Source organism: Falco punctatus, assembly GCF_963210335.1.
Source record: "Falco punctatus genome assembly, chromosome: 7".
NCBI classification, from domain to species: Eukaryota; Metazoa; Chordata; class Aves; order Falconiformes; family Falconidae; genus Falco; species Falco punctatus.
Genome location: NC_137587.1, coordinates 59328075 through 59355113, shown reverse-complemented (window position 1 = coordinate 59355113; position 27039 = coordinate 59328075). Strand labels below are relative to the sequence as shown.

Genomic DNA, 27039 nt, shown 5'->3' with positions numbered 1-27039 from the left:
GGCTTGAGATCACCCGGTGAGCTTCTTATCTCAGCAATTAAGAATATCCTAATGGGCATGGTAAGTGCCTTTCTGTGCATGTGGGGATGGACATATAACATCATGGCCTCTGTTTGCCTGACATGAAGTAGCTCTGTAATTTCAGACAGCGCTCTCAGACATGTATTGCACCATGGAATGGCTCAGTTGTGACTCAGAACAATTTCTTATTAAAATATTTAACAGACAAGCGCTAGCTTACTGTGGACATAGGCAAAATACTAATCATCACTGACATATTTTTGCATGCAGGGAAAGGAAATACAGAAGACAAGAACATGATATCAGCTATAGACGGATAAGTAAAAAGAAATAATTTTATTTCAGTATCTTACAGTAAAGTTGATTATACAAGTGGCCATCCTGCAGAGCATTTATAGCTTGATCTCAGAAGGGATGTGAGTGGGGAAAGCAAAAATTTTAAGGTGGCCAGGGACAGAATTACAGAGTCAAATATAATAATCTGTGTGGCTTCTACGGACACAATACAGACAGCATCTCACAAAACAGCAAGTGTGAGATGGCAGCATTAATAGGGTCCACATACAAGACAGCTGACATATAAATATATGTGTGCAAAACTATGATCATGGAGTATTTCATGTAAAACAACGTATGTTTAAAATTTTTTTTCATTACTTTGGAGGGTTCTTTTGAAATTAGACCTTTTCTGTCCACATGCTCTTTTCTTAAAGATTGCTCCACACTTTTCCCCAATCAATGGAATTGTTTCTCTATGAAAATTTTCAACCAGGAATGTAGCTATTTTTCTCCTCATATGAATAGGGACTAGCTTCAAGCTTCTCAAGAGCTTAAGAACACTGTTTCCTAGAATTGTTGGGAAAGCAAAATTCAATGGTATAGTAGTGGCTTCAAAACAGTTACCTCAGACACCGTCCGTCCTGGGTCTCACGGTTTCACTACTGACCACACCCCTGGCCCTGCCACCTCTCTGTATGGTCCTGCTGGGCCTCTGGCTTTACTCCCTTCACCTGCTCGCACTTGCATATACTGCCCTGGGCTGGAAATACAACCTGTCTGGCAGGATGAGAAGTGAGAGGGAACTTGGTCTTAATGTTTTGGGGAGCTTCGGGGAAAGGAGAGAGCCATCCCTGCTGCAGGTCTCCCTTGCTCAGTAAGAACGTGGTGTTGCTGCCTCTGTGACCTGCTGATCTTTGTCTGAACACAAAGCAGACACAGCTGTTGACTTCTACAGACTTGGGATCTGGCCTATACACATGTAGCATATATATTAGCAAGCCTTTGCATCCCTCCATTCACAGTTATGATCTGCAACTGCTCTTGAAGTGTTTGGAAGAAACTCTCTTCGCTTCTCTGTTGCCACTTCTGTGTAGAAGGGGCAGATGAACTCCCCTTTGTAACAGAAGAGAAAGGAACAGAATACAAGTGACATAGCAGGAGATCTCAGGCTTTGTATGCTGTGCTGAGAGGCTGATGGGGTTATGCACACTAAGAAACTCTTTTGCTGTTTGTACTGAAGTGGTTTTCTGTGCTGTTAATGTGTGGAACATTTAGTTTGGCTTTTCATTTATCAGCAGGGAAATTTGCTGCTTCTTCTCCATTCTTTCCCAGCACCTTAAACCATGGCTTGATGGAGGAACTGTCTGCAAAGTGTGTTTAAGAGTTTTAAGCTGGCCAAACCTGAGCAGAGTTCTTACCTTGGCAACTCATTTATGCTTTGCAGTCTATAGACAAGAGGAAAAGAGAGCTGCACCCCTGCATGTCCATGGGATGGGTTTTCTTTGGAGCTCTGGCGTGTGATTATCTTCACTGCAGACTAGAAACGCTATTCATTCACTGCGTTCTCTGCAGACACCAATGCTGGGACTAAAGGAAGTAAAAACGCAGGCGTTTCAACAAGATGTTTCGGTTCAGTAACACTTTGAATTTCACTATTCTGACATTAGCAATACATTGTTGCATGGATGTGTATGTAAGGTGTACTGTCTCCTTTTGGAAGAAATTGGCATACATCCCACTTCTTTCTGATTTAAGGTCACTAAATAAGTTACTAGAAAGAGCTATTCATATCTGACATGAAAAGCAAATAATATATTTTTTTAACAAAAGAGGTGGCTCCACCTCTCCAGTAAGTATTCTGGAGGTAAGGCTGGCCTGGGGAGATAACAGAGGTATGGGAGGTAAGACACAGCACATTGGAGCGTTCTGGACAAACTCAGATCAGGGTTCCCAGCTCCTATACTCAGAGATCTTGTATTACATTTTTCTGAAGGGAATTTGAACTGAAATAAGGTATCAATTTAAAAGGATGCAACATCCTAACCGATGTGAAAGTGAAAGTGAGCTGTTTGGCCACATGTCTATACAGAAGGTGGCTGCGTTGGCAACCCAGTCACTGATCTCAGTACTTCAGAAACAGATAACAGCATCGAGCACAGTGCAGGCTAATCATCTAAATGTTTATCCAGCTTCTTGGATTTTTTCCCCCCCATTGTTAGTCTGCTACCGATACCTGAGCTAATGATTTTACGGTAGTGCTTCCCCCGGTAAAGAAGTGCTTATTCTATTTTATGTCCCAGAGTGACAAACTTTATTGACTTGTACTACCAACAGCAGCATTTGGGTACCAGAGCCACATCTGGGGACACCATAAGCAGTAAGTCTTCTTGGTTCTGTTCCAGCCCAGGAACAGATAGATGCCAGAAGCGCTTCTTTCTCCTCTTTCTCTGCCGTTACCGGCCCGCAGAGTGCTAGTGCTCTCTATGGTCCCCTCATGGACCCCACAGCCTTCAGCCTCCCGTTCCCTTCTTCATCGGCAGGGACTGCCTGTGGCCAGCTGCTTTCCGGGGGGGCTCAGTGAGGCACCCTGCCAGAGCTGCCTCCCTAAACCCACGAGGGTATTTGCCATCTTGCCTGTGGGAACGGTTGGGAAACCCACTGCCAGGGGTCTCAGCCAACCCCCGCTGCAAAACCCTTCCTAAGCTTTCGTGCCTGCGGCCCAGCTCACAGGTGCCTTCCTAGTTTTGCTCCTCTAGGCAATACTCTGGTATAATAAATATCAATAATAATTGATTTCTGAGCATTACAACTTAAGTGGTAACATTATGGTGAAAACATCTGGGTTGTTGTTTTTTTTTCTGGGGGTTGGGATTTGTGAGCTCCCAGCATTTGGCTCCCGCAGCGGCGTGTTGGTGACCACCGGTGTCCTGGGCGAGAGCCCAGCCCCAAAGGCCTGGGGGGAACCCCCGCGGCTTCAGGCAGCCCCCAGGACCAGGCCTCTGTGGTTGAGGGGGTCAGGGGTGGGTTTGTGGAGGCTGATGAGGAAGGCGGAGAGGCTGCCGGTGGGGAAGGGGCTGGCTGCGGCCCCTGCGAGGCACGGTGCCAGAGCCAGGCCTGGGCCCGGGCCGGGCTGCCCCGGGCTGCCGGGGGGCAGGCAGGGCGCTGCGGGCACGGCCCTGCGGCACCCCGGGGCGGGCGGCGCCGGGGCAGGGAGGCCTGCTGAGGGGGTGCGCCAGCCGCGCCGGGGGGCCGCTGAGCCCCGGAACCGGCCTTCGCTGCGGCCGGGGGCGCACGGCACCCCCCAGGCCCCAGGGCTGGCAGCCTCTGGGCAGGGGAATTCGGGGGCCCCGCTGCAAAAGTCAGCCGGGCCCGGCAGGCTTCCCCTGGCCGCCCAGCCTCCATGTCGGGCGCGCATAAAGAACCGTGTCATGCTTCAGCTGGGAAGGAAGGGCCGGGAGGGACTGGAGCCGCTCTCTGCTCTCCTATTTTCATAGAAACCGATCTGTGTACCTAGAAAATAACAGGAAGGGAAAAAGCGGGGGGGGAGGCGCGGGGTGGGGGGTGGGGGGGATAAGAAGATCCTGTTTTCGGTCGCTGCCCGAGGAGTAATTCGGAGGAGACGGCTCCATATTCCCGCGGCCGCGGCGGCTGCGGCGGGGATGGAGCGGGCGGCGCGGGCGGCGTAGCCAGCTCGCACGGGGGGGGCCGCGGGCAGCGCCGCGCCCGCCCGCCGCCGCGGGGTGAGGGCTCCCCGGCCGCCCCCGCCCGGCCAGGCGCCCCGCCGCCAGCCGGCTCCCTGGTACCGGGGGCTGCTGGGGTTGTGTCCAAGGCCTCCCCCTCCCCCGCGTACACACTCACACACTCACACACACACTCGCACACTCACACACGCACACCCCATCTCCTCCTGCCGCCGCCGCCGCCGGAGAGAGCGGGGATTGCCCGCGGCCCGGCCCCGCTCCCGGCTGCGCCCCGCGCCCGGGCGCATCGCACCCCACGGGGGCTCGCCCGGCTGCCCCCGGGGCGGCGTGTGCGGGGCGGCGGGTGTGGGCGGGCGGGGGGACACACGGCGGCTCCCGCGGCGGCTCCCGATGGCTCGTCCGCGGCCCCGAGAATACAAGGCTGGAGACCTGGTGTTCGCCAAAATGAAGGGGTACCCGCACTGGCCGGCCCGGGTGAGTACCGCGGCGGGGGCGCCCGGCCCCGGCCCCGCGCCGCCGCCGCCGCCCCCCTCGCCCTCCCGCCGGGCGGAGAGCGGCCGGGCCGCGGCGAGCCTCCGCCAGAGGCCCCGGCCCCGGCCCCGCCGGACGGGGGGCCGCCGTGCGCGCCCACCCCGTTATTATTGTGCATCTTTTCTTTGATCTGCAGATTTCTCCCCGGCCCCCCGGGAGGAGGAGGAGGAGGAGGAGGAGGAGGAGGAGGGAGCGAGGGAGGGAGGGAGGGGGGCGAGCGCGGGCTGTACCTGGGTTGTTATCGCGGGGAGGAGGCTTGGGGAGCCGGCAGCCCTGCCTGCATGACAGCGATGCTGTTTATTATACGCCCTCCCTCGCCCCGGCCCCCGGCTCCCCCGTGGGGCAGAGGGGCCCCCACCCCCCGCCGCGGCCGGCGCAGGGGCAGGGCAGGGCAGGGCAGGGCGGCCGCCTCCCGCGGGCCCAGCGCGGCCCAGCGCCCGGGCCGGGCACCGGGCTTCGGGCCGGGCCTGCGGACCCGTGCGGGGCAGGGGCAGGGCCGGGGGGCCGTGCGGGGAGGCGGCGAGGCCCGGCGGCGGCGGCGGGGTTGGGTGAGGTGAGGCGCGGCCCGGCCCCGAGGTGCGGCGGGGTCCCCGCGGGGGCCGGCACCCTGCGGCCCCCCTGCGCACGCAGGCGCTGCGTTCTGCCTGGTTCTGCCGTGTACCGTGTTGACCCTCTTTCACAGTCCTTTGTCATTTTCCGTTTGACGCTGCCATGATACACCCGAGGTGGAGAGGCACCGTGGGCGCTGGGCGGCCAGAGAAGCGCCCCATTGTACTTACAGACCCGCTTGCGGGGCCGCTGCCATAACGCGGAGCAGCGCGTTCCGCAGGGCTTACACGGCCTGGCCCAGCCCTCCGGTTCCCTCGCCGTGGTGTAAACCGGCTGCGTAACACGTGTTGCCTTAACTCCTCGGCAGGCACCAGCCAGCGGGCGCCTCAAGTTCCTGGGCTTCTCCAGCCTTACTGGGACTACTGGGCAGCGCATCACATCATCACCTTCTAGTCAAGGGAAGTTGCCGGTCTTTATCGGCCGTCCGGAGCGTGAGGCGTTGCGTGCAACAATAGATGGGCAGGGTAAAGCTGGGCTGACACCAAGCATCCCCCTTGGCGAGAGCGCCCTGGAGGAGGCTGCTGTAGTGGTGGAAGGGTGCCCGAGTGTCGCTGCGGAGGCACGAGGAGCGGGGCGCGACAGCAGGCACACCATCCAAGGAGGGATGGCCAACACCGCAGGCTTAAGCAAAGGTTGGTGAAGAAAAAATAGTGAGAGGGTGCTAAATATCTAGAAGCATGTAAATAAGGTAGTGCATTCAATTATTTTGGCAGAGCAGGCTAAAATTAGCATGCAGAAGGCCAAACTTAATCAACGCTGGGTTGCAGTTTTGTTTTTCTGTGATTATACAGGTTAGTGGCTGTACTACCTAAAAAATGGCAATTTATGTCAGCAGAACAGCACGAGTCACTGATAATTGACTTCGTTTCCTACCTCTGTCATGGTTTAATTTACTGTGAAAATTTTAATGTGAACAGTTGAGACTATTACCACATCAAAGCATGTTAATTCCTTTCCTTTTTGAGCCTTTGTAAAACTCCCATTTGTTTACCCAGAAGCAGAACAGGGCCTTTTGTTTTAATGGTATTTTCTTTCCTTTAAAAAAATCATTATATGCTGTGCAGCTGGTCATAGCCTTTGCCTGGATGTCTAAATAGGTATCTGAATGGCGATAATATCCAACGGAGTACATCGTCACTAGGAAAAATAGGTGTGCTGTTAACATAACATACTTCCTTTGTGCAGACTAACAGGATGTAAAGTTCAAGTGAAGACAAAGCAGTCTCTGCTTTTAACATGACTTAGCAAGCGGAGGTAGAAACTGTAAAGAGTCCAGAGTCTGTCATCGGGTAGGAAGAGAGCATTCGGGCTAGGGGAGCATTAGCACTGGGGTTTAGTTCACGTGAGTTTCCAGAGGCAGAGAATGTGGTCCCGTAACCCATGATGGAGTTACATACAACTTCATGTTCGGTCAGGCTGATGTCTGCCTGAACCTAATGTGTTGCTTGTGAAAAACACAGTTCATACCATCTTTACTAGGGCTTCTCTTCGTCTTGGCTGCCAAGTTTTGCCTGATGCACACTTCCTTTAAGTGAAGGAAAAACCTAGTGAGGACACAAGTCTTTATTGTGTTTCCCAGAAAACACTGCTATATACAAATAAGAAGAAAAGAAGTATTTGAGCTGAGAAGGCAACTCGGATACTCTGATTAACTGGATGCCTTGTTTAACTGGATGCCGTGTAACCAGGGGATTCGCTTATTTCTAGATCCTTGAGTGTTTGCTACCTACTTCTTTATTCATTGTGCAATTAGTGTGTTTGACTTTGTATTCTCATGTAAAAACTTACATATTTCATGCTAATATCCTAGTTTAATAATACCACTAGCAATGCATTTACATGACAGTGTGCTGCCCCTACCAAGTGGTGTTTTGCATCTCTGAGACCTTTGGCATGAATTTCCTGTCTAGGGACAAACTTCTTAAACTGTGCTTAATAAACCTGAGAAGCGTTAAAGCAGAACAGAAGGACTTTGCCGACCCTTTAATGAACACGCAGACATAATTGGCCTGGCTTATTACCAGCCCTATACTTTTGTGTGCATGGGTGGTGTCACACAGAAAATCTAACTCTGTTCCCAGAAGCAGGCCAGCTGCGGTAGTGCCGATCTGCACCTAGCTCAGTTACTCTTGTCTCTTGTTAGGCGTAACGCTTGTGGGCTCGGCCAGCTCCATGTGGCACAGCACAGCAGACATAGCCAGCGTAGGCAGCAATCTTTAGTCCTGGACCATTAGCTTTCCACTCCCTCTCTTTGGAAGTTCGTTGATGTAGTGATCAGCAAGAGCAAGACCAGCAAGCCTGACTTTCTTCACTGTGAATGAAGGAAACCGTGAAGAAAGTGGTCAGATAGTGATGATATGCCCAGGGACCATCGAAAAATTTCGTCTAAATTTGGTCTAGAATTAATATGAAAAGGACGGAACTTGCCACGCTTAGCCAAAATGGTAATGGACAGTAAATCTTATCTTTACATACCCAGTTAAAATAGAATTGGTGAATAAAACCACTCTCTTCAAAAGATGCTTTTAGATACGTGGTGTCTGAAAGATGTCACATAGGTCTTATTACCTGGAAGAGCTGCTTTGCATTTTGATATCATGTTTTCTTGGGCAAAGCCAAGATTTCCTTTAGCTTAACTGGAGGACAGTGAATGGATTCAGGGTTTAGGCCCCAAGAATTGTATTGAAACTTAATAGTAACAGTAGATAAAATACCAGCAGCAGTTTGGTCTAACACGGTTTTTATGGTAGCCTATGATGTCAGTTGTCTTCAGATGCTCATCAAAAATGCAGAACAAGTACCAGCTGGCCAGGTCATCAGTCGCTGTAATCCAGTAAATAAGCAATTGTGTGTCCGAGGTGTGCGCAGAAATTGAGGGAAGATGCTGTTGTGGTAAAATATAGGAAATAAGGATTCAATTTATTCTACATTCCATGAGTGGTCTTTGCCTTTGAAGAACTGAATACCTCTATGTCTTAGTTCCCCGTTTGTAAAAGGCAGTTAACAACACTTTTCCCTTTAAAAAGGTGTTGTAGAGACAAAATCAGTAACGTTTATGAGTTGCTTGGCTACTGCCTTGATAGGAGCTGCATTAGCACACACAGACAGAAAAATCTCTTTCTTCAGATACCCTAGTTTATCTAGGATAGATGTCCTGGTTTACTGAGAAATTGCCCCTTGAATAGTCACTCAGATGAGATAAAAGGGAAAAACTAGTGTTAGATTCAGAAAGATCAATAATGGTGTTCGTTTTATGAGTGACCCTGAAGAAACAATAAGCACTTAGTTGCTGAAATTAGCTGCTGATTTAAAAATAGGAAGGAAGCTGTTAATGCAACTGTAGAGAGCGGAGGGAAAAAGTCTGGAATGACCTCAATAAAATTAGAGTGTACCCAAGTAAATGGGTGATGCCATTACTGAACAGAAATCTAGGGTCATACATCTGGGGAGACAAGAACTGTATTTGGTTAAACACAGGTAGTTTGTGTAGGGATGGTAAAGTGGATCTGGGACAATTCAAGAGAGGTCCAAGCAGGTAAGGCAATGTATTTTAGTGTAAAACACGTGGATGTTTAGAGCTGTTCAGAACATTCTGTGTAGGGAGGTGAACACAGCCGTTAAAGTAACAGTGTCACACTAACTAGTATGAAGGTGTATTATTTACTGTCTTGTGAAGGTGAATTTTCTGTTTTCTGAACTCCTGTTTGTCTTGTCCAGTTCTTTTATTGGTACTCTGAATTAACACCTACTTGAACTCCAAATTTGCTGGTTAGCTGACAGTCCTCATCTGAATATCACTATTGAAAAGCATCTGACAATAGCAATGGCAAAATAGTATTTGGGGCACTTTAACGTATTAGAGTTGCAAATGGGTATGAAATTGTCAGTATATTGCTTAGAGTAATACATAGTAAATGCTGTCATTTTAATGGGAACTGGTGTCTGTGGCAGGCTGAGCATCATAAATGTAACGATTACATGATAGTTTTAAGCTGAGTGAGTTTTTTCAGTATTATTGAGTATGTCCCCCATTCAGCAAGGCATGAAAGTAAGGCACCTTAAAGTATGAGGTACAGTAATCCAAGGAGAGGGCTTAAAGGTAAGCTTATGCTTGAAGACTTTGTTAGACTACAGCCTAAAAAGATAAGGCTAATAACACTATAGTATTATAGTGTAATATAGTATTAGAGACTATTAAAAGAAATTACGACTAAAAAGTGTCAGAACTCCAGAAGATTTTCAGTATCAGTAAAATAAATTTAAAATGTATTTTGGAGACCTCTACACAGGCATTATAGTAAATGAACGTCCTGCTCCCAGTTCAGTGAAGTATGGATGGAGCTAGTGGGTTGATTGTGTTGAAGCTCTCAGTGAGCACCTAGACCAATGTTCTGACATAGTTTGTTAAAATACAAGATACTTAACCAGGAACAACTTTGGTCAGTTATAATTGCAACCGTGACAGCTTGGAAATATCAAGCTCTCAGACACATCATAGAAGAAAGATTCTACATTTTAAGTGTTTGATATTTAAAACAGATCATTTGTTTTCTTATTATTGTAAGGCTATGGGAAGGTAGGCTTTCCCTGGCAGGGTTTATCTTTTTTGGCAAAGAATGACAGACAAAAATCAGATTAGATCCAGAAAACTTCAAAGCATCCATCAGAAATGGACAACAGATCTTTCTCTGTGTTTTTCTGCCAAAACTCAGTCTGCAGTCTTTTGAGCTTTTCTCTTCGGCCATTTGGGACCTGTCCAGTCCTTCACTGTGTGCTTTTCTCCTTTTTCCCCTTTTGGTTGCTCTGGTTTATGACCTCACTTCTGCTGTGTTACTAAATATGAGTCTCCTGTGACTTCTTTACCAACTCAGAGCTTCTTCCATCTCTCTCCCTCTTTAATTATGTACCTCGCTCGTACATCACTCCTTGGAGATCTGCAAGCAATTTTTCATGGCAGGTCTCTGTTTGTTCCTTTCCGAGATGAGACATGATCTGCTGATCACTGCAAAGGTCTCTCTTAACCTAGGGACTAATGGTGAAGTTGTGGCTTCTTCGGGCAGCACTCCCAGGACTTCTGCTCTGGTGCATCTAAAGAGCCCATTTAAGGCAGTGAGTCCTTTACGGAATTGGGTTTTTACTTTCTGAACCTTCTGCACCAGGTTAACACATGTTGCTTAGACAGCATTTAAACTTTTATTCGCAGATATCTGGTCGTATTTAGAGTAGGTGTGAGTGCCTTTTCAGTGACTTCATCGGCTCATCGAGTACCGTTTCCTTCACTTCCTAAAGCAAAAATAACAAGGAGTGAAGTGTGAATTCTCCTAGTGTTTGGAAGGTAAGGAACCTCAGCAGCTGATGGCCTGCCTCCATGCTCCTGCATTCTGCTTTAAGTGTGACTTAAAAACAGATTTCATCTGAGGATTGTAGCGTAAAATGGAGTAATTTTTATACATAAAGTTGAACCATAGCCTACAGTAAAACCTTTCCAGTTGCTCTTGTTTGGCAAATGAATTATTTTGGGACCAAGATGTTCTACGGTTTTTGTTAGCACGGCAGGGATATTTTGGAAAACTTTAAAATTCAGTTCTTTAAATCTCTCTCTTTTGTTTTGGTTGTTGGGTTTTTTTCTTTAATTAGTTTAAATAACTAGCCCCAAATGTGCAGGTCTGATCTCTTTGTGTAAATGACAATAGATGAATACATTTTCTCCTGCAGTGTTACGATTTTAAGTCCAAATGAAGCTAACGCAGAATGAAGACAGTTGTCTCAGAAGTTTTGAGGCAAAAAGCAATTAAAGTTTTTCATACCCATACTCTACAGACGTTTTTGTTAGATATTTTTCCTTCTCATTTTTGAAGCTACTGAATAATTTTCGTCAACTAATGTCTTGGAAATCATTGGATGTATGTTTTGTCTGAAGGAAGGTTGCCCCTTTCAGTGAAATCTGTAGCCAGTCAAGTCAATTGGTACGTTCTTGCTGCAAAAAGGTATGAGAAATGTTAGTTTCCATTACATTAATTGACAGATCTCTTTTTATTATTGTGTAAAGAACCTTTTAGGACCCCCAACTGGAATGATTTTTTTTGTAAGCATGGGCAGCAAAATGAAGGCTGAGTTTTCAGTCTTAACTCTTCATTTCCTGATCTCCCCATCATAACAACGCATTAACAAGTCTTCCTGCATTTAAGGAAATAAAAATCTTGTAAGCAAGTGATTGCTGACAGTAAGTATATACAATTGTCATTTGAGGATAGATGAAAGAATTTCCTGATAATGTTGGAAAAGTGATGACAATGTGGAGAGCTTGGACATTTCAACTGTTTGAAATGGTGGTGTCTGAGCAGTGAAGACCTTTCCATTGTATGCTTGAGAGGCATAAAGGAGAAGGAGAAGTGATTAAATACAGCAACAAACACTGGAAAGTAGCCTGTGTGGAGCAGGCAGGCAGAGGTTGTGGACCCAGCTTTTTAAAGGTGTTAGGAATTAGCTGAGCATCAGTACTTTGCCGTGTCTTTAGGTGCCTCGGTACTTTTCACATCTGCCCTGCATCATCTGTATCTCTGATCTCTACATAGCATGGATATGTGTGTGTGTACACGCACATACCTGTTCTGTGCGTAGGTATACACACTCCCACAGGAAAGATAGGTGCTTGAAACATAGGTGTAGCACATGACTGTGTAGCACATCACTTGGCTCTGGACTCCAACAGAGGCAGCATCAACAGAGAAGGGCCCAGTAGTTTGGCCGAAGCACAATAGGAGTGACTAGAACGAACAGTTGTTTGAAAGATTCCAAGAAATATCTGGCAAACAAGTGAGTATCATGAGTTAAAGCTTCTAAAACTTAAAGAAGGAAACAGATCCTTGTGTCTTCCTCTTGGGAAGTCTCTGCATTACTGGCTTTGCACACCTGAGGTGGTTTCATTCATTTGTGTAACAGCCAGTTCTAAACCTGATACAGAAACTGGAAATAAACTGCAGGTATATTTCCAGTTTTCCTTTCTTCTCCTCATTGATACGACAGTCTTGGTAATACTTACTTTTACTTGAAGGGTATATGAGACCTGGCTTTAGGGTTGGGTTTTGTTGGTTGTTTGTTTATATCAATTTTTTGTTCTAGAAAACAGAAAGCAGGTAAGAAATTTGAGTAAATACTACAGCATCATAACAAAACAATGAACTTCCCATGTTATGATGTAGTTCTTATCGCCCCATTCTGAAGTTCCCCATCCTTCAGATGGTCTCAGGTCAATGCAAATGTTATACTTGGCATCGTTACTGCTCCAGAAAGGCACATAATGTTCTTAAATTTCAGAAGGATTTAATTTCTATCTCCTGGTCTTTTTTTAAAAACCTGCTGAAATCTGAAAACGCCTTCAGAGTCAACATAAAGGGAGGAGATGACATCGTGCTGTGCTCTGGGCAGCACTAAGCCCAGCGTTAGAAAGGACAGGTGTCCATTGACTTTGGTCTCTGCCTTAGAAAAGTACATTTAAATCTCTTTCAGGTTTCCATTAGCAGGCTGAAAGGATAATTAGCATACATCTGTAGCCCCAAAAATGCAAACCGGAAACAACTGTTTATTTTGCCTTGCAGCAACGTGTAAAAAACCTAGAGAGAGGCTGTTTGCCAGCTCCAGTCTGGCTGCTCGAATAGAAGACATCATGTAACAAAAGAGGAAAAACAGGGCAAAGAATATCATACACCAAATAATTTCTTTGAGACCATCAGTTAACAAAGCATCCTACGTACAGCACAGTGAGTAGGGCCAGGGAGAAAGTGAAAAATTCCAGACTGTAGGGACATCACAGGTATCAATGTGGTGTCACCAAAGTCAACCAGGAAACAGTGTGTCAGTCTTTAAAGTCAGTAACTTTATACTCCTTGGGCTTGGAAAGCACCTACCTGTGAAACCCCTTGTAACACAGAAAGTAAAACCACACTGAGGCAGTGAGTAGAAGAAACTTTAAGTCTGGGAGAGCTTGAGACACTATTACACAATAACACATACTATTTCTGGGAATCAGTCCCATATCAGACTAGATTACTAAATGTAGTAAATAGAAGTACATATTGAAACTTAATAATAACATGAGGAGTGACCTTACAGAGCTATGTAGCATCAGTCTGGAGATGCAGTCCCAGGGGGGAGAACCAGGAAAGTAGAGAGCAGCAAATGCTAGAGTTGCAAAGAACATTCTAGAGTTGCTTCCCTTGAAAGTTTGTGTTTTGCATAGAAAGTCATTGGACACAGGCAATGCTTTTTTTTTTTTTGCTAGTTTTTCTTTGGGTCCACAAATCTTATGTCCAAACCTCCATGAAAGAGGGGTATTGTGAACACCTTCTTTTAATTCCTGAAGGATGGGGTATCTTCCTGAGCTGGAGTCTCCTCCACATGAAGAAAACAGGAATCCAGGTCTCCATTCCTGGCTGTTACCCTAGTTCCTAACCTATTGTTTGGTAACTAGAAGGCAGTTCCTCCAGCTCCTCCACGATCCTTTGGGAAAATTTTAGTTGTAAGGCACACTTACAGTTCACCTTTTGTATTGCACATACCAGTATTTTCCTGTTGCAGCAGCTGTGGGATGGGGGAAAGGGAGGAAGGCACTGGTGGAGTGGCGTTTAGATTAGCATGTACCATGGGCTGACCGTCCTGACAAAGCAGCATAAGATGATACCGGAAAGCAGAGCACCGTGCCTCAAGAGGTGGTTTGTGAACTCTCAGGTTTTGCCGTTCTCTTTCCTACTGCTTGTGCAGGGACCACCCAGGTACCAAGGGTGAGGGGGGCTCCAGGGCCAGCAGGCGTGGGGAGGGTGATTTGCACCCCATGTAGGAAGCGAGGCTATCCATGCATGGCCTGCCCTCCTTCCTTGGGATATAATTTATTATTCATCACTGTGTGTAAAGTAATCTCAGGCCCCATTGATTGCTTTTTGGTGTGTGCTTGACATAAATGTCTCTGTATTTTTCTTTAGCTTCCTCCAGCTCGTTACCAGCCTGTACGGCCATGTCCTGCACGGGGCTGAAATAATTTTCCTGGGTGCGGTTGCACCACGTGAGGCTTGTCTGCCAGCTCTCTGGCAGGATGTGTGTTTGCATATGGGGATTTCTGCATATTGCCTTGACCTTTGCAGCACATTGGTTGTTCCAATGTAACTTGTGGTCCACTATTGGCTTCCTGTAGTATTGCTGCTTCCAGCTTTCTCTCTCTTACGTTGCCAATCCTTTTTCCCAGATGTGTTAGCTTTTTCCTTTTGCAAACTGAATTTCGGTTTACTTGCAGCTCATATTTCTCACAGACCCAGGGCTCTGTGAGTCAGTTGTCACATTGGTTTTACCATTACTGAGTGTAGTGAAGTGACTGCATGTTTATACATACATACATAGGAGCATAAGAGACTATCTTTCTCCTAATATTTGCAAAGGCTCCCAGCTTGCTGCCCCAGGCGCCTCTCCCAGAATGTGGAATAAGGTGTTAAGTGGGGCGCATCCTGGCAAGGAATACACCTAAGCAAGGCATCTCATGCCAGGGGCACTGTGCCCTACCGTAGTAGCATTTTTGTCATCTTGTTCTTAAACTAATTAGTTGCTAGTTGGTTTTCAGCCCAGATGTCACAGTTTCCATCTGAGCCAGTGTAAATTTGTATTTCTGTAAAGATTTCTTCAGACACTACTATCTGGAATCCAATTAGGTAGCGTTCATTCAGGATTAATCACATGTGGAAGTGTTTGCAGAATTGAGATTCCTGTGTTCTTAGCAGCATACTGTTGCCACTACGTTTCATTATCCTCCAGGCACCAGCTTGGGCATTTCATGTGTTGTAGGAGTAGCCCCGCACAGATCCAGCGCAGGGCTGGAGCTTGCTGTCCTGGTTGTTACGGAATAGCGGAAGGAAGGGGATACCTATCCCATTAGTTTGCCCTTTGAAGACCATGTCCCAAAGGCAGCAAATGAGCTCAACTGCATAAAGATTCCTTGATTTCAATGAAACTTCTTACATGTGTGCTGCCGTGCCTGTAGAAACATAAAGTAGGACCACAACCTAAGGGAGAAGGCAGATATTCCTGTTAAAAAAGGGGGGGGGGGGGGGGGGGGGGGGAAGATGACATTCCTTACTGCAGTGCCTCTCTACATACCAGGGCTTTTGAAAGATAGCGGTGTAGCAAACGCAACAGGTAATTCTTTTCGTATGGTGTCTGGATCAGGTGACTCACATATGTTCACATTTTCAGGTGCGCCTTTTGCTGCTTTTTATCAGCAGTTCTTTTTCAAAATCTTCCTCTTGTGCAAAGTTTATTTTTCTTTGTCAAAGTCAGCATTTCTATCACAGCTTTTAGAAGAAGGTAGCATAAAGTTATCAAGCCTTGTGGTTAGAATTTTCATGTCTGCTAAGATACATATCACCAGTAAGAAGCTTGTTCTATCTGTTAATATTTTGTTTTCTTAGCCTTTATTTGAAAGACTCTGCTTTGAAGCTTTTTATTGCTGTTAAGGGAGTCGGTCAGTTTTCTGAGCAGTGTTTTTGAATTGGTACTTCTGGTAAAATGACAAGAATTCCTCGTTAAAAGATGAGAACAGATTAGAGAAGACACATTCAGCAGACAGGGCTCTTCAGCATTAAAATGCTGTGAATGTTTTCTCCTTATCTTTTGGAAGATGTTTTATGCCATCTCCTGCCTTACAAATGAATGGATTCACCTGCATATATAATTGCCTGTGTTATTGTGCTGGATGGGATCTGATCATACAAAGACAATGGCTTTGTTTATGCTGCCAAACTGTATGCCCAGCTGTGCTTGCAGGATCAAGCCTCTAGCTGTTAAGTTTTTAGAAGCCCATAATAATAAAGATTTTAGTGGCAGTTTGTTAAGAAGAAACACCAACAACTTTAGCAGATGTGGGAGCAAGGGGAACAATATTTTTATGAGATGCTTACACTTTTTCTGAAGCATTTGCTGCTAGATGAAGGTGCTCGTTTACTTGTTTGTCGGATGTCAGCAGTACAGTTGCCCTGGTGTAGCAGCAGGGGTGTCAGGGGTGTCTCCAGTGCTGCAGGTAAGACTGAACTGGGGATCTTGACACTTAAAAGCAGTGTGAGCTAAAACTCTTTGGTTGTGGAGCACGGTTTGGACACATCATGTGTCATCACCAGTGTGTTAGGAAGTAAAGGCAAGTGACACTTCGAATTAAAATTTGGAATGCTGACTGAAAGGTGCTTGATTGGATTTTGTTGATTTGTATGAGGTGTATCTGGATCCCAGGACAAATTCATATGTGCAGTGTTCCCTAACGTCCTTCCCTAGTTGCAGATATGTCTCCACTAACCAAGTTCTCTTTTATGTGTAATTGCCTTTTCCCAGTTATTTGCACAATATGAGTCAGAATAATATGCTGTTTCTTTACAGCTGCTTTTTAAAACAAAATGGTAACCGGATTTTAAACATGGTTTTTTTTACTGAGCTGCTGGGGGAGACTGCTAAGCTCCTGTGCTTAGTATGGATGCCATTCCTGATTCAGAGGTAACGAGTGTTTTAAAAAATTAATATTAATGTATGCAGGAAAACAGCTATTACAATTCCACACATGCAATTTGTCTCTTGACAGCCTGTATCATTTTTAAATCACCATTCCTTTAAAATTAATCTTCTGATTACCCCTCCAAGTGCAGTATGGAAATGAGAGAGAGTGATGGCCAAAAGCCCTTGGTCTTGTTCAGAGAAGGAAAGTCAAAGAAAATCAGAGACTTTTGGAAGAAAGCAGATTCTGGAGTAAACTTTGTGTCTTCTGTAACATAACTGGAGCTGAGTCACTAGGTTTTGTAGATAACTAATGGTCATGGAAACACCATATTCTGAGAGGTTATTTGAAAATAATTCAAAATACTTACACATTGCTCATTGGACAGAAAGAAAAGATGTTATAATCTGCAGTCCTACAAGTATGTAAACATGTAGGCAACTTCAAGCCCATGAGTAGAGTACTCACATGCTTAAAACTCATATTTAGTGTTTGTGATATAAAATATATATTTTTAGAATAATGGGCATGCCACCCTAGCAAGTCTGGTCACTACCATATTGACCATCTTCCTCTCGGACATTAATGCCACTTAAATCTCTAAAAATACATCTTTTCATCTTTCATGTTTTTACTATTTCATTTGAGTAATTTTTTTCTAACATGATTTAGTAATTAGGATGCAAGTTCATAGGTCTGCATGTACATAATGGAGTGCTTTGTATATTTTTATATAAAAAGTTTCATTCCTGTAAGCTGCTGTTTAAGATTTTTATTATCATCATTACTTTTAGGAAAATGTTAATCTTTTAGGGACTATCTAAGTAGATTTCAGCAACGTACATTTTGGTCAAAACTCAATGAAAACTCTCATCCTGAGGTTTTGGAAACAGAAAAACAGGCAGGTGGGGAGAGTATGACTTGGCTTGGAAAAACTGGTTCCTGAGTCTATTTAGGCAGACAGATTAAAATTCCTAAGAGTTTAACCTAGACTGGGGGACTTTGCAAAGAAGGTATTTGACACCGTAATGACAGCTCCTGGAAATCTGAGCAGAGATTGAAAGCAAACCCAGTAAAAATACCAAAGCTGGGTCCAAGTGCTGCACAGAGACCACTGTGACTGCACGAATCTCTTCTCATTCCATGGTTTTAGCAACTCAGCCGACACAGGCAAAAGCTTCATCTTAGCAAAATAGTATGCCAGTTTAATTGGTTGTTTTGTATCATAGGTGGTGGCTAAGGCTGCAGGAGTAATAGAAACAATTATTTACAGACAGTTGCAAGGTTTATAGCCACCCTAGGCTTTCTACAGACTCTGAGCTCTTCTGCAGGTACAAGTTTGCAGTTTGTCAGCCAAGTAAACAGGAAAACCTGCCTTTGAAAAATTATTGCAAATCACTCCATTCATGGGCTTTGCAATTAGATTTCATTGCTGCTTATTCCCCCCAGACTGTGCACACGTCATTGTATGTGTTATTTGCATCACAGCAAAATAATTGGCCTGTGAGCCGGTGGTGATGCTTGGTGATTATACTTACCCCCTAGCCCCAAAATCTGGACTGAGGCATCTCCCCTGCTGAAGGGTCCCAGGCCACCACCTGCATGTGAGCACCCTCAGTGCTGCGATTTGGTGCTGTGAGCGTGGATGTGCTCCTGCAGTCCTCAGCGCCAGGGTGTGGGATCTGTTCAGGGGCCTTCACCGTACCTGGTGCTGCAGAAGCTCCCTGTTGGTGCTGCAGAAGCTCCCTGTTGGTGCTGTGTACGCAGCCCAGCTGGTGCAGGCTGTCTGTGCCTGCAGAACGGTGGGTAGGTAATAGGTAAATTCCTTGTTTATGGTACTGTGAAACAGAAGTTTATGTTTTGAAGTTGTTGCTTTAAATCCTGCAAATAGATGTTCTGGTGTGAACACGTACACTCAGGTATTTAAGACCAGGAGTTTTTATGGTCTGTGGGTCCACGGAGAGCAACTTAATGAAGACAAATACGTGCTTAGCTGTGTCTCCATTCCCTCTGCAGCACTGATCAGGACGCTCACGTAGTCTCATCTCTACTGCTGCACCCAAACCTCAGAGGGGTGCAGGACACCAAAAATGTTCTGCGCTTTTAAGGGACAAAGATTTTGTGTTCTTTCCCCATGTAAACAGTATTTTTTCTGTGCAGGCACTTGTTCTGGGACAAGGAATGCTTCAGGCCCCTGGTATTACACTCCTTAGCTGCAACTGATGGTAGCAAAACAAGTCACAGAGGAGACAAGCAGGAAGGTTTTCTGTACCCAAAGGCCGAGATGATAGTTGCAACCTCCAGTGTCAAGCTTGAGTCCTCCGTAGCAGGGGCCTGTGAGCTGCAGCAAGTGAAGCAGATTGTTCCCTTTGTCTCTAGTATGATTGTGTCCACCCTGACGCAAGCTGGAGGCTCGTGTCTGGGACCTGCGGTCTCCATCGATCACGTATCCTTACTCAAAACGATTTTAACTGCAAACTGTAGTGTCAACAGGGTCTTGTGTACTTTGTGGGAAGCCGGACCAAATATTGCACAGGAGCGCTTGGTATTCTTCAGCCTGGAAATACTGTGCCAATCCAATTTTTTTAACTGACTTTTTTAGGAAGTAGATTACATTGGAAAAGAAATAGTAAATTAAGCCAGCCAAGTCTAGGAGACTGCAATCTTCCAGAAATTTGCTTACCTTTTGGCTTTAAGTGTGCCAATAGAGTATAAGGACTAGCAACAACTTCTTTTAATAAAAGCTTGGACAGTGGAATATGGAGCCTGGGATATGTGGAACAGATGAGTCTCAAGTATAAAATTTGGTTGTGTATATTTGACCAAATGTCAATGCTCTAGGCAGACTGTATCTGACTGAAAAGTTTTTGATGAAGTTGACTGGCCAAAAAATCCTATCTCATGAATATAACATTTTTCCTTAAATCAAACAAAATCAATGAAATAGTAAAATTCAAGTGTAAATATTGGAAGGCCAGAAAATATTCCTCAGTCTAATAGAGTTGTTACTCCATTTATCCATTCTTTCTAGCAGATGCGATATGGAAGGTGGCAGGGTTTATCTGAGCCTGCTTTGAGGCTTTTGGGGAGAAGATATGACTTTTCATGTCCCTTTGGCTTATGAGAAGACAGTGGCAGGAGAGAAATAGTGTTTGTGAGTGTGTAGTCCCCAAAATTTCTCTTTTGTTGATGTCTTGATTGGTTAATTAGTGTTTATTTGCTGCATGTCTTCCAAACACATTTTTTTATGTGCACTTCTTGCACACTTTTGTATTTCAAGACAAAAATATTTGTAGTAAGATGATAAAGTAAGATAACCAGATTTGTCATCAGAAACTGTTTTCAGTTGGTGTTAGCGGGCTCAGAATGGTTTGCTCAGGTGGATGGACATTGCAAACAGTATTTTGATATCTGAGGAATAATTCAGACAAAGAACTATGCTTAAAGGGAAGAAAAATAAACACAAAATGCCTCAAAGCTGGCAATCTCTGTTGGAAATGAACAACCTCTCACCATCCACCCACAAATAAAAAGTAATTTTGTGAGCCATGAAACTTAAGCTTATTTTTCTCTGGCTTGTTTTTATGTGGATTCCCTGTTGCCTGATGTTTTGGTTAAGCCTGCATTGCAAGCTGTCTCTTAGCACATGGACTACTTATCTGTCCATCTTCTGATGGACAGCCTATTTATCACAAAACATGGGGAAACTAGTACCTCTTTGGCCTTTCTCCTTCTGCCTGGTTTGGTAAAATTGTCTGACATGTCCCTGAGTTATTGCAGGTAAAAGTCAGACTGAAAATACTGTGAGCACATCCTTTCCTTTCCTTAGGGACAGACTGGAGGGGGGGGAAATCCCAGTGGTAGCACCATTGCTTCACTCACAGTGGCAGGGAAGCACTTCACTTGGAAAAGATGGAGCATTTTTGCAGCAGTCTAACTTTGGGGTGTGCTCACTGGGAGGATTACAGTTTGGTAACCTGGAATCCTTCTCTGACAGAGCTGGAAGTACTTGCTACTAGTTGCACCTAGCTACTGTTTTAAGCAGTGGACCTCGAGTGCTTTATGGGGATCAGTACCCCATTTGTACCAGTACAGTGAGACTGAAGGCGGTGCAGTGATGTGGCCAAGGTCATCCCAGAAGCTAGCAGCCGATACAGGAGATAGGACCAGTCTTTGGAGCCCCAGAGTCTCCTCCTGTGACAGTCTTCTGCCCACCAGCCGTGAAAGCTCACAGAGGAATCACATGAATAGATCTGTTATCTCCAAAGTCATGCATATAGATACCAGTCATGCAGAACTAAGCTTTGGCCCCATTTCCATCTTGAAGATTAAAGCAGCTCTGCAGAAAGTATATTTCAACTTTGTCTTAAAAATATGCTGCTAATTAGGGATGTAAAGGGGCTGAATTCAGCTGCAAGACTGCTGATCTTTCCTAGTGAGACACTGCCTGCCAGCATTGTTTGGACTCCCAACTAACCCTTCATTGTCTTCTATCTCGTTGAGGTCCTGAGCATGCACAGAAAAAAAGGAGGATTGATGTCTTTATATTGTCATTTCTGGCTGTCTGCAGGATACCCTTCAGCCATTTTCAGCAGTGCTCAAAAGTATGCTCTGCTGTTTTTAATCTTGTTTTGCTTTTTGTTTTTGCTGGTGGCTCTTTTCTATGCCCAGAGACTTTTAATTTTTACTTTTGTAGCTGTGCAGTTCCACCTTATTAAGTTGGATTCTGCTTCTAGTCTCACCCTTCACAAGGTTATCTTTTCTAATGGGTGAAAAAGTGCATATGCCAGCATTCCACACTAGGAGTTCTAGTATGTGATGTACATCGGGGAAGGAGTTGAGCTGTGCTTCAAATATCATATAGTCCTGATAAATGAGAGAAAAATTCTGCAGTCTCCGATCAGCTTTACTTGGATTGCTGTTCAATTTAAGGACTACAGAATTTGAGTCATAGTTTTTAGCTTGAGGGAGGTTGTTTTTTTTTTTTTTCTTTTTTTTTTTTTTTTTATTTCCCCTCTACATTTTAGGAACCTCTGGGGGAAGAAAAGAATTAATATTTTACATTTTACAGAACAGTATTTTAAATAATGGTTTAGAAAAGATACTGCCATACTGCTGACTCCCGGTAGCATTAGCTATTAAAAAGCATATTAAATCCATCTGAATAAAAATGTTGTAGAAAAGCAAAATACCCTATTTTAATAATGGATTTTGAAGAGTATTGCTTTTATCCATCTAGAGTTTTGCTAATAAGCTAACTGCAAAAGATCAAGCTGTTTGCCTGTGTTGGGCAATAATAAGCAACTTGAACCACTTTCCAGCAAAAATACTACAGGCCTTTGCTTGACTGCTGTGCAGTGACTCCGGGGATTTCAGTGGGAGATACTGATCTCTGCAATGCTTCTGTGTGCTTTTGCCAATCAAAGGCATTTATAGTGTGTCAAAACAACCAGTGATTTACTGCTCTGCAGTTTTAATGCCCTCTTTTTGCAAAATAAAAGGACATGTTCTTGTGGTTTCAAGGCCTGCATAAGCATCTCCACATGCTGAAGGAAAGCTTTCTTGTCTGTAAATGTGGACCCGATAGGTATTTTTGCAGAGTACCTGTTTTTTCGCAGTGTCAAATTCCGCTGGAATATAACGGAACAGGATCTGGGCCGAAAGCCACCCGGACAGCCTGAAATTCCTGCTTCTGAGCAGCAGCTTAGCAGCAGCAGGGAGATTTTGTGATAGCCATACGAGGTGACACCTGCTGTCCCTCCAAGTGGAAGGAGACACATCTGGGCTGCCATTCCGCCTTGATGAGCAGGACTGCCCCTTTCTTGACTGCTGCAGTAACATAAACCTCCACAGAAAGCTGCTCTGCGTAGACAAGCAGAGAGACAAAGCTTGCCGTTTTCCCAGTGTCTCCGAGCCGGTTTCCCATTTTGCAGGGAACGTGGAGCTCTCTGGAGCAGAACACCCAGGAGGGGTGCAGCTTCCTCTGGTTCTGCACCAGCCCTCCCAGGGAGCTCCTCTGCCTGTCTGGAATATGCCACCTTATCCCACAGGCAGGCACGGGGATGATTTGTGCTTCTGAGAGCCACCGCTGTGCTCCTTGCAGGGCTCCGGCTCTGCAGCTCCAGTGCGACCCCAGCCAGCGCCCCCCTCCCCAGGGTCCCTGACCTCACGGCAACTGGGAAGGAAGCGGTGCAGCACCAGTACTGCTAAACCCAGCCTGTGAGAACCAGACTACCTGGGAAGTCACCAATCGCTCAGCACCACTGAGAGCAAAATACTCAGGCTGCATATACATCCTAGCCTATAAACTACAACGCAAGGAGACAGATTTCTTGCTTGCACATTGGTAGCCCCTAGCAACACCATTTGATAAAGCCCTGCTCTGGTTTGAGAGGGCCAGGCTGAAATTTTTTTTTCAGTGTTCCTGACCCTAGAAGCCTGGCATTTGTTTACCGGAGGGGTGGGGGAAAAAGCACAGTTACATCTTTAAAGCTGTGCTGCTTGGTTGGCAAACAAATGCTGGGCAGCGCAGCGCTGCTGAGGTTGTGCAAAGAGAAAGCAATTGTTATTCATTAAGCAGATGACAGCAACGGGAGCAAGGGGGATAAAACTTGAAATTTGAAACCACCTGCTTTAATTTTAGCCATAATTGAAGCGGCTGCCCATGATGTTGCTGATGCACGTATCAGATTCGCGCGCCATGCACAGCTCTCAGTGATTTCTGTGGCAGCAAGCTCCAGCCCACTGTGTGCTCTGGTTGGGGCGAGGATAGATCTCCTGTTTGATTGCAGGTTATAACGGGTACTTCAGAATCTGTTTGTTTCCTTCCAGAAGCAAAATGCAATCGCAGTCTGGCTCCCTGATAGATGCTTTAGTCATTAGTGAGGTTTCTGTGACTACAACACTGTGCCCTAGTATGGGTGCACTTGCCTCTTTTGTTCCTGGTTCGAAGCAGTGATGCTTTTCTCGCTCATGTGCTCACGCGCTTGCTCTTTCTCTCCCTCCTTCCCTCCCTCCCTCCCTCTCTGTCTTTGAGCTTGCTGATATGGCGAAAAATATCAGATCCAAATCTTTGGCATATTTAACCAAAACATCTTGTAGGATGGGAATAAATTGCGACTGAGTGCAGCAGCAGGGGGCTGCAGTATGGTTGCTCGTACCGCTTGCTTTCTGTTGCTACAGAACAGCGGCAATCATCAAGGAGTGCTGGGGTTGTTCTGCAGCTAAATAAGCACTTGGGGGCTCAGCATGCATAAAGGGCTACGGTGCTTTTGCTGGGAATGGCTGGACTGTGCAAAGCTCTCCTCTTACGGTCTGTAATGCAGGGATTCGCATGAAACAGGTAAAAAGGGAAGAGATATTCCTTATTGGCAGAGAGGGTCTCGTCCTTCACTAAATTCTGTGGAGTTTTTGCTGCGGAGTTAAACGGCCATAAGATAGCACTGTCACTTCATATTCAGCCTCATTACAGTACTGGCGACATAAGCCTGAGAGCTGGGGAGCTCACAGCAAAATCGGTGAAGGCAGGAGAAGTCTTGAGCTCAGCTGCACAGTGAAATGGTAGAGTGGGAGCATTAACCGTCTATCCTTGAGCTGTTTAGTGCAGATTTATATTGCGTGTGTTTGTATGTGTATGCCAGCTTTCAAAAGCTATGAAAAGCTTTTTTATGGTTTCCTGTGATGATACACAGTCAGAGGGGATACTCAGATGGATAAAGAAATATGCCACGAAATGGGGAGCAGGTGAGCTGCGTGACAGATGTGTGTGCTGTCCTTTGTCAGTTTGGTGCTGCTCCTTAGCTAACAGTATGAAGTGCTGGGAATGTGACATGAGGCTTAACTCCACTTGGGATGTTGCTTAGAAGATCCTCGCTGCATTGGAGCATAGCACATTGTTGATGTAAGGTCCTCGTTCCCTTCTGATCAGCATTCCCTGCTAAGCATGTCTTCATTCCTTCACTTTACTGATTGTTTACAGCTGTTTGCTTTATTTCATGAGAAATTCTTAAAGGGCTGAGGCAGTAACTGGACTGCAGTGCTCTGTAATGCAGCCCAGAGCTGGTGCCGCCTTTCAAGTGGCCAGATGAGGTTCACACTCGCGTCCCAGCAGACATTGTTTGTCTCAGGCACAGAGGCCCACATTTTTCTGGGGTCTGGTATCTCTCTGGACATCTTCCTTGTCATGATAAAGAGGAAGATGGCTATGGCATCCACAGTTGAGGTACCCCGTACTTGGCAAACTGCCAGCGCAGCACTTTTTTGGTCTGATGCGTAGATACTTCCATCTTTAAGGAAGCATGAAATGTGTTGCAGAGTGGGACACGCTATCTCCCTGACTTGCTATCAGTTTGTGAAGTGAGTTATGAGTTATTCCCCTGCAGTCTTTTTATCACTGTTATAGTCTAACACCTGTATTTAAATGATGAATTAGTGAGAAAGTAACCACATTATGGGCACTTACTTAAGAACAAATAGTTAATGTCAGAAAATAACGAGTTCTGAAAAAATATCTTTGGCAGTCTTTCCTCTGTGTATTCCTGATGATGAAGAGAACACCAAACAGCCTGTCATGTCGTTTCAGCTCCTTCTTAAACATAGCTGAACTAAAAGGGAATGCGTGCTTCCATCTTCCAACAGCATCTGTCTTCCTTCTATGTGCATTCAAATAATAGATTCACCTCTTATTTATCAATTCATTAGCTCTGTTGAATAGAAAAAGGTGGGTAATTGCTGTGCCCATGAGGCGTGTGACACCTCTGACTATCATGGATTGTCTCCTGCAGTCGGTGCTGGGTTGTAGGTGACACGTGGCCCAGTGTGCCAGAGCCCCACCATCCGCACCCCTGGGTTGTGCCGCAGAGAAGAGACAGGGGATGCTTTGGGAGTGCTCTTCTATCCCCTGATTTTGGCATAGCTTCAGAGAGTGCTCTGCTTAGACCTAAAAGATAGGCATCCAGTTCTTTTGCAGAAAGGAGTCCTGTGACATTACAGCTCCACATGTGGCTCTGGTTTCTCTGTCCCCAACGGGTGTCCTTGCAGAAAGACCAAAAGTACTTGAATTCTTACAAAGACTCGTACTCCTTTGAGAGCTACATAGCCAGCAGATGCTTTACAGTGAAAGAGAACATCCTTTGAAAACAATCTGGTGTTTATTAATCAACAAGAATTCAGTGTTTGGGGTCCTTCGGCAGGAAAAGAGAAGGAAAGCACATGTGGGCCTGGCCTCCTGAGTGAAAACATGCAGGTTCCATCCCCATGCTCTGCTGAGGAGCAGATTTCGTGTAGCATTGGTATGTCAGACTTTGCTCTCAGTTCCAGTGACATTTGGCAGGATTCAATATGCTTATGTTGAGATGAGTTCCCTCAGACCCAGGCAGCAAGCCATTCACCTGCTCTCTGGTGTTGCCCTATAGATGATACTTACATTCATTAGACTCCCTCTTAGCTGGAGAGTTCTCTGGACGCTTAATTTTAGACACCGACATATGCTCAGAAGTGCCATTTCTGTCAAGGCAGGCACTTAGATCTTATTCAAAGCTGTGCTGATGTTCTGGTTGATGTGGGGAGGCACCTGGACCCTATTTCTCCTGCAGAGGACTGAAAAACTCCATACAGGCAAGACTTAGTTATGACCCTGACCTCCAGCCTCGCCGCCAGCGCTCTCAGCACTGGGAGATGGGGTCTGGGCACCGCTTAGCCTGGGGGCTTCATCCCAGTCCCAGCTATATCTCAGGAGAGCCCCCTCCCCATCCCTCCCTTAGCAGCTCTGCAGCTCTATCTTGAGAAATATGAGGCCGGGGTAAAATGTGAAAGAAGCAGTGGAGTACAGAGGGGAGTGGTGACCCAAACCTCTGGAGGAAGGCGAGTCCCAGGCCCTCCTCCCTGGTGCGCGTTACGCATTGTACGCCGCATCTGACCATCGCCACCAGGAAGCACCGATGGAGGTTGTCTGGTTTTCCGGCTGCAGAGGTGCCATCTGTTCCCCATTTGTGGCAGAAGTTATTTAGGTGGCTGTGTGAGACAGACAGGATTACCCTCTGGGCTTTGGTGCCTTTGATGAGGCGGCATCTGAAGTTAACACTTAAATTAAGCAGGCTTGATTTTATTGCCTTTGTGTGTTATAATGCCCATGAAATCATGACAACTTTTTGTCTGTTCCTTGCTCTTCTGTCGTGTCCCTGCAGTGTTTCTGTCATGCGCTGACGGCGTGTGACCTGCCTGCCTGACAGATCGGCAGCTGTCACCCCTTCCCCGTGCCAGCACACCGTGGGAACCTCCCAGGGCTGCGGGATACCTGCGCTACGGCTCCCACGGCTTGGTGGGGATTCTTGGATGAGGGACACCACATTTGGGAGTAATCCTTTTTCCGTTTCTGTC

The 27039-nt window shown here is 45.8% G+C and overlaps 1 protein-coding gene and 1 long non-coding RNA gene across 3 annotated transcripts in view; one reads left to right on the top strand and one right to left on the bottom strand.

The window, feature by feature from the left end:
- Positions 1 to 338: 338 nt before the first annotated feature.
- Positions 339 to 27039, bottom strand: LOC308067910. 2 transcript variants are annotated; one of them, XR_013929784.1, is made up of 3 exons: positions 13252 to 27039; positions 4763 to 10424; positions 339 to 1887 (listed from the first exon to the last, which is right to left on the bottom strand). It is a non-coding gene; the product is annotated as an uncharacterized lncRNA (long non-coding RNA). The 2 variants fall into 2 exon arrangements; XR_013929783.1 differs by having other exon boundaries at positions 4763 to 27039.
- The window catches only part of HDGFL3 (HDGF like 3), a 39392-nt gene continuing 16223 nt past the window's right edge, over positions 3871 to 27039 (top strand). The window contains exon 1 of the mRNA XM_080397551.1: positions 3871 to 4475. Coding sequence (XP_080253677.1) covers positions 4392 to 4475 — 84 coding nt within the window. The 5' untranslated portion in view covers positions 3871 to 4391. The remainder of the gene's footprint in view (positions 4476 to 27039) is intronic.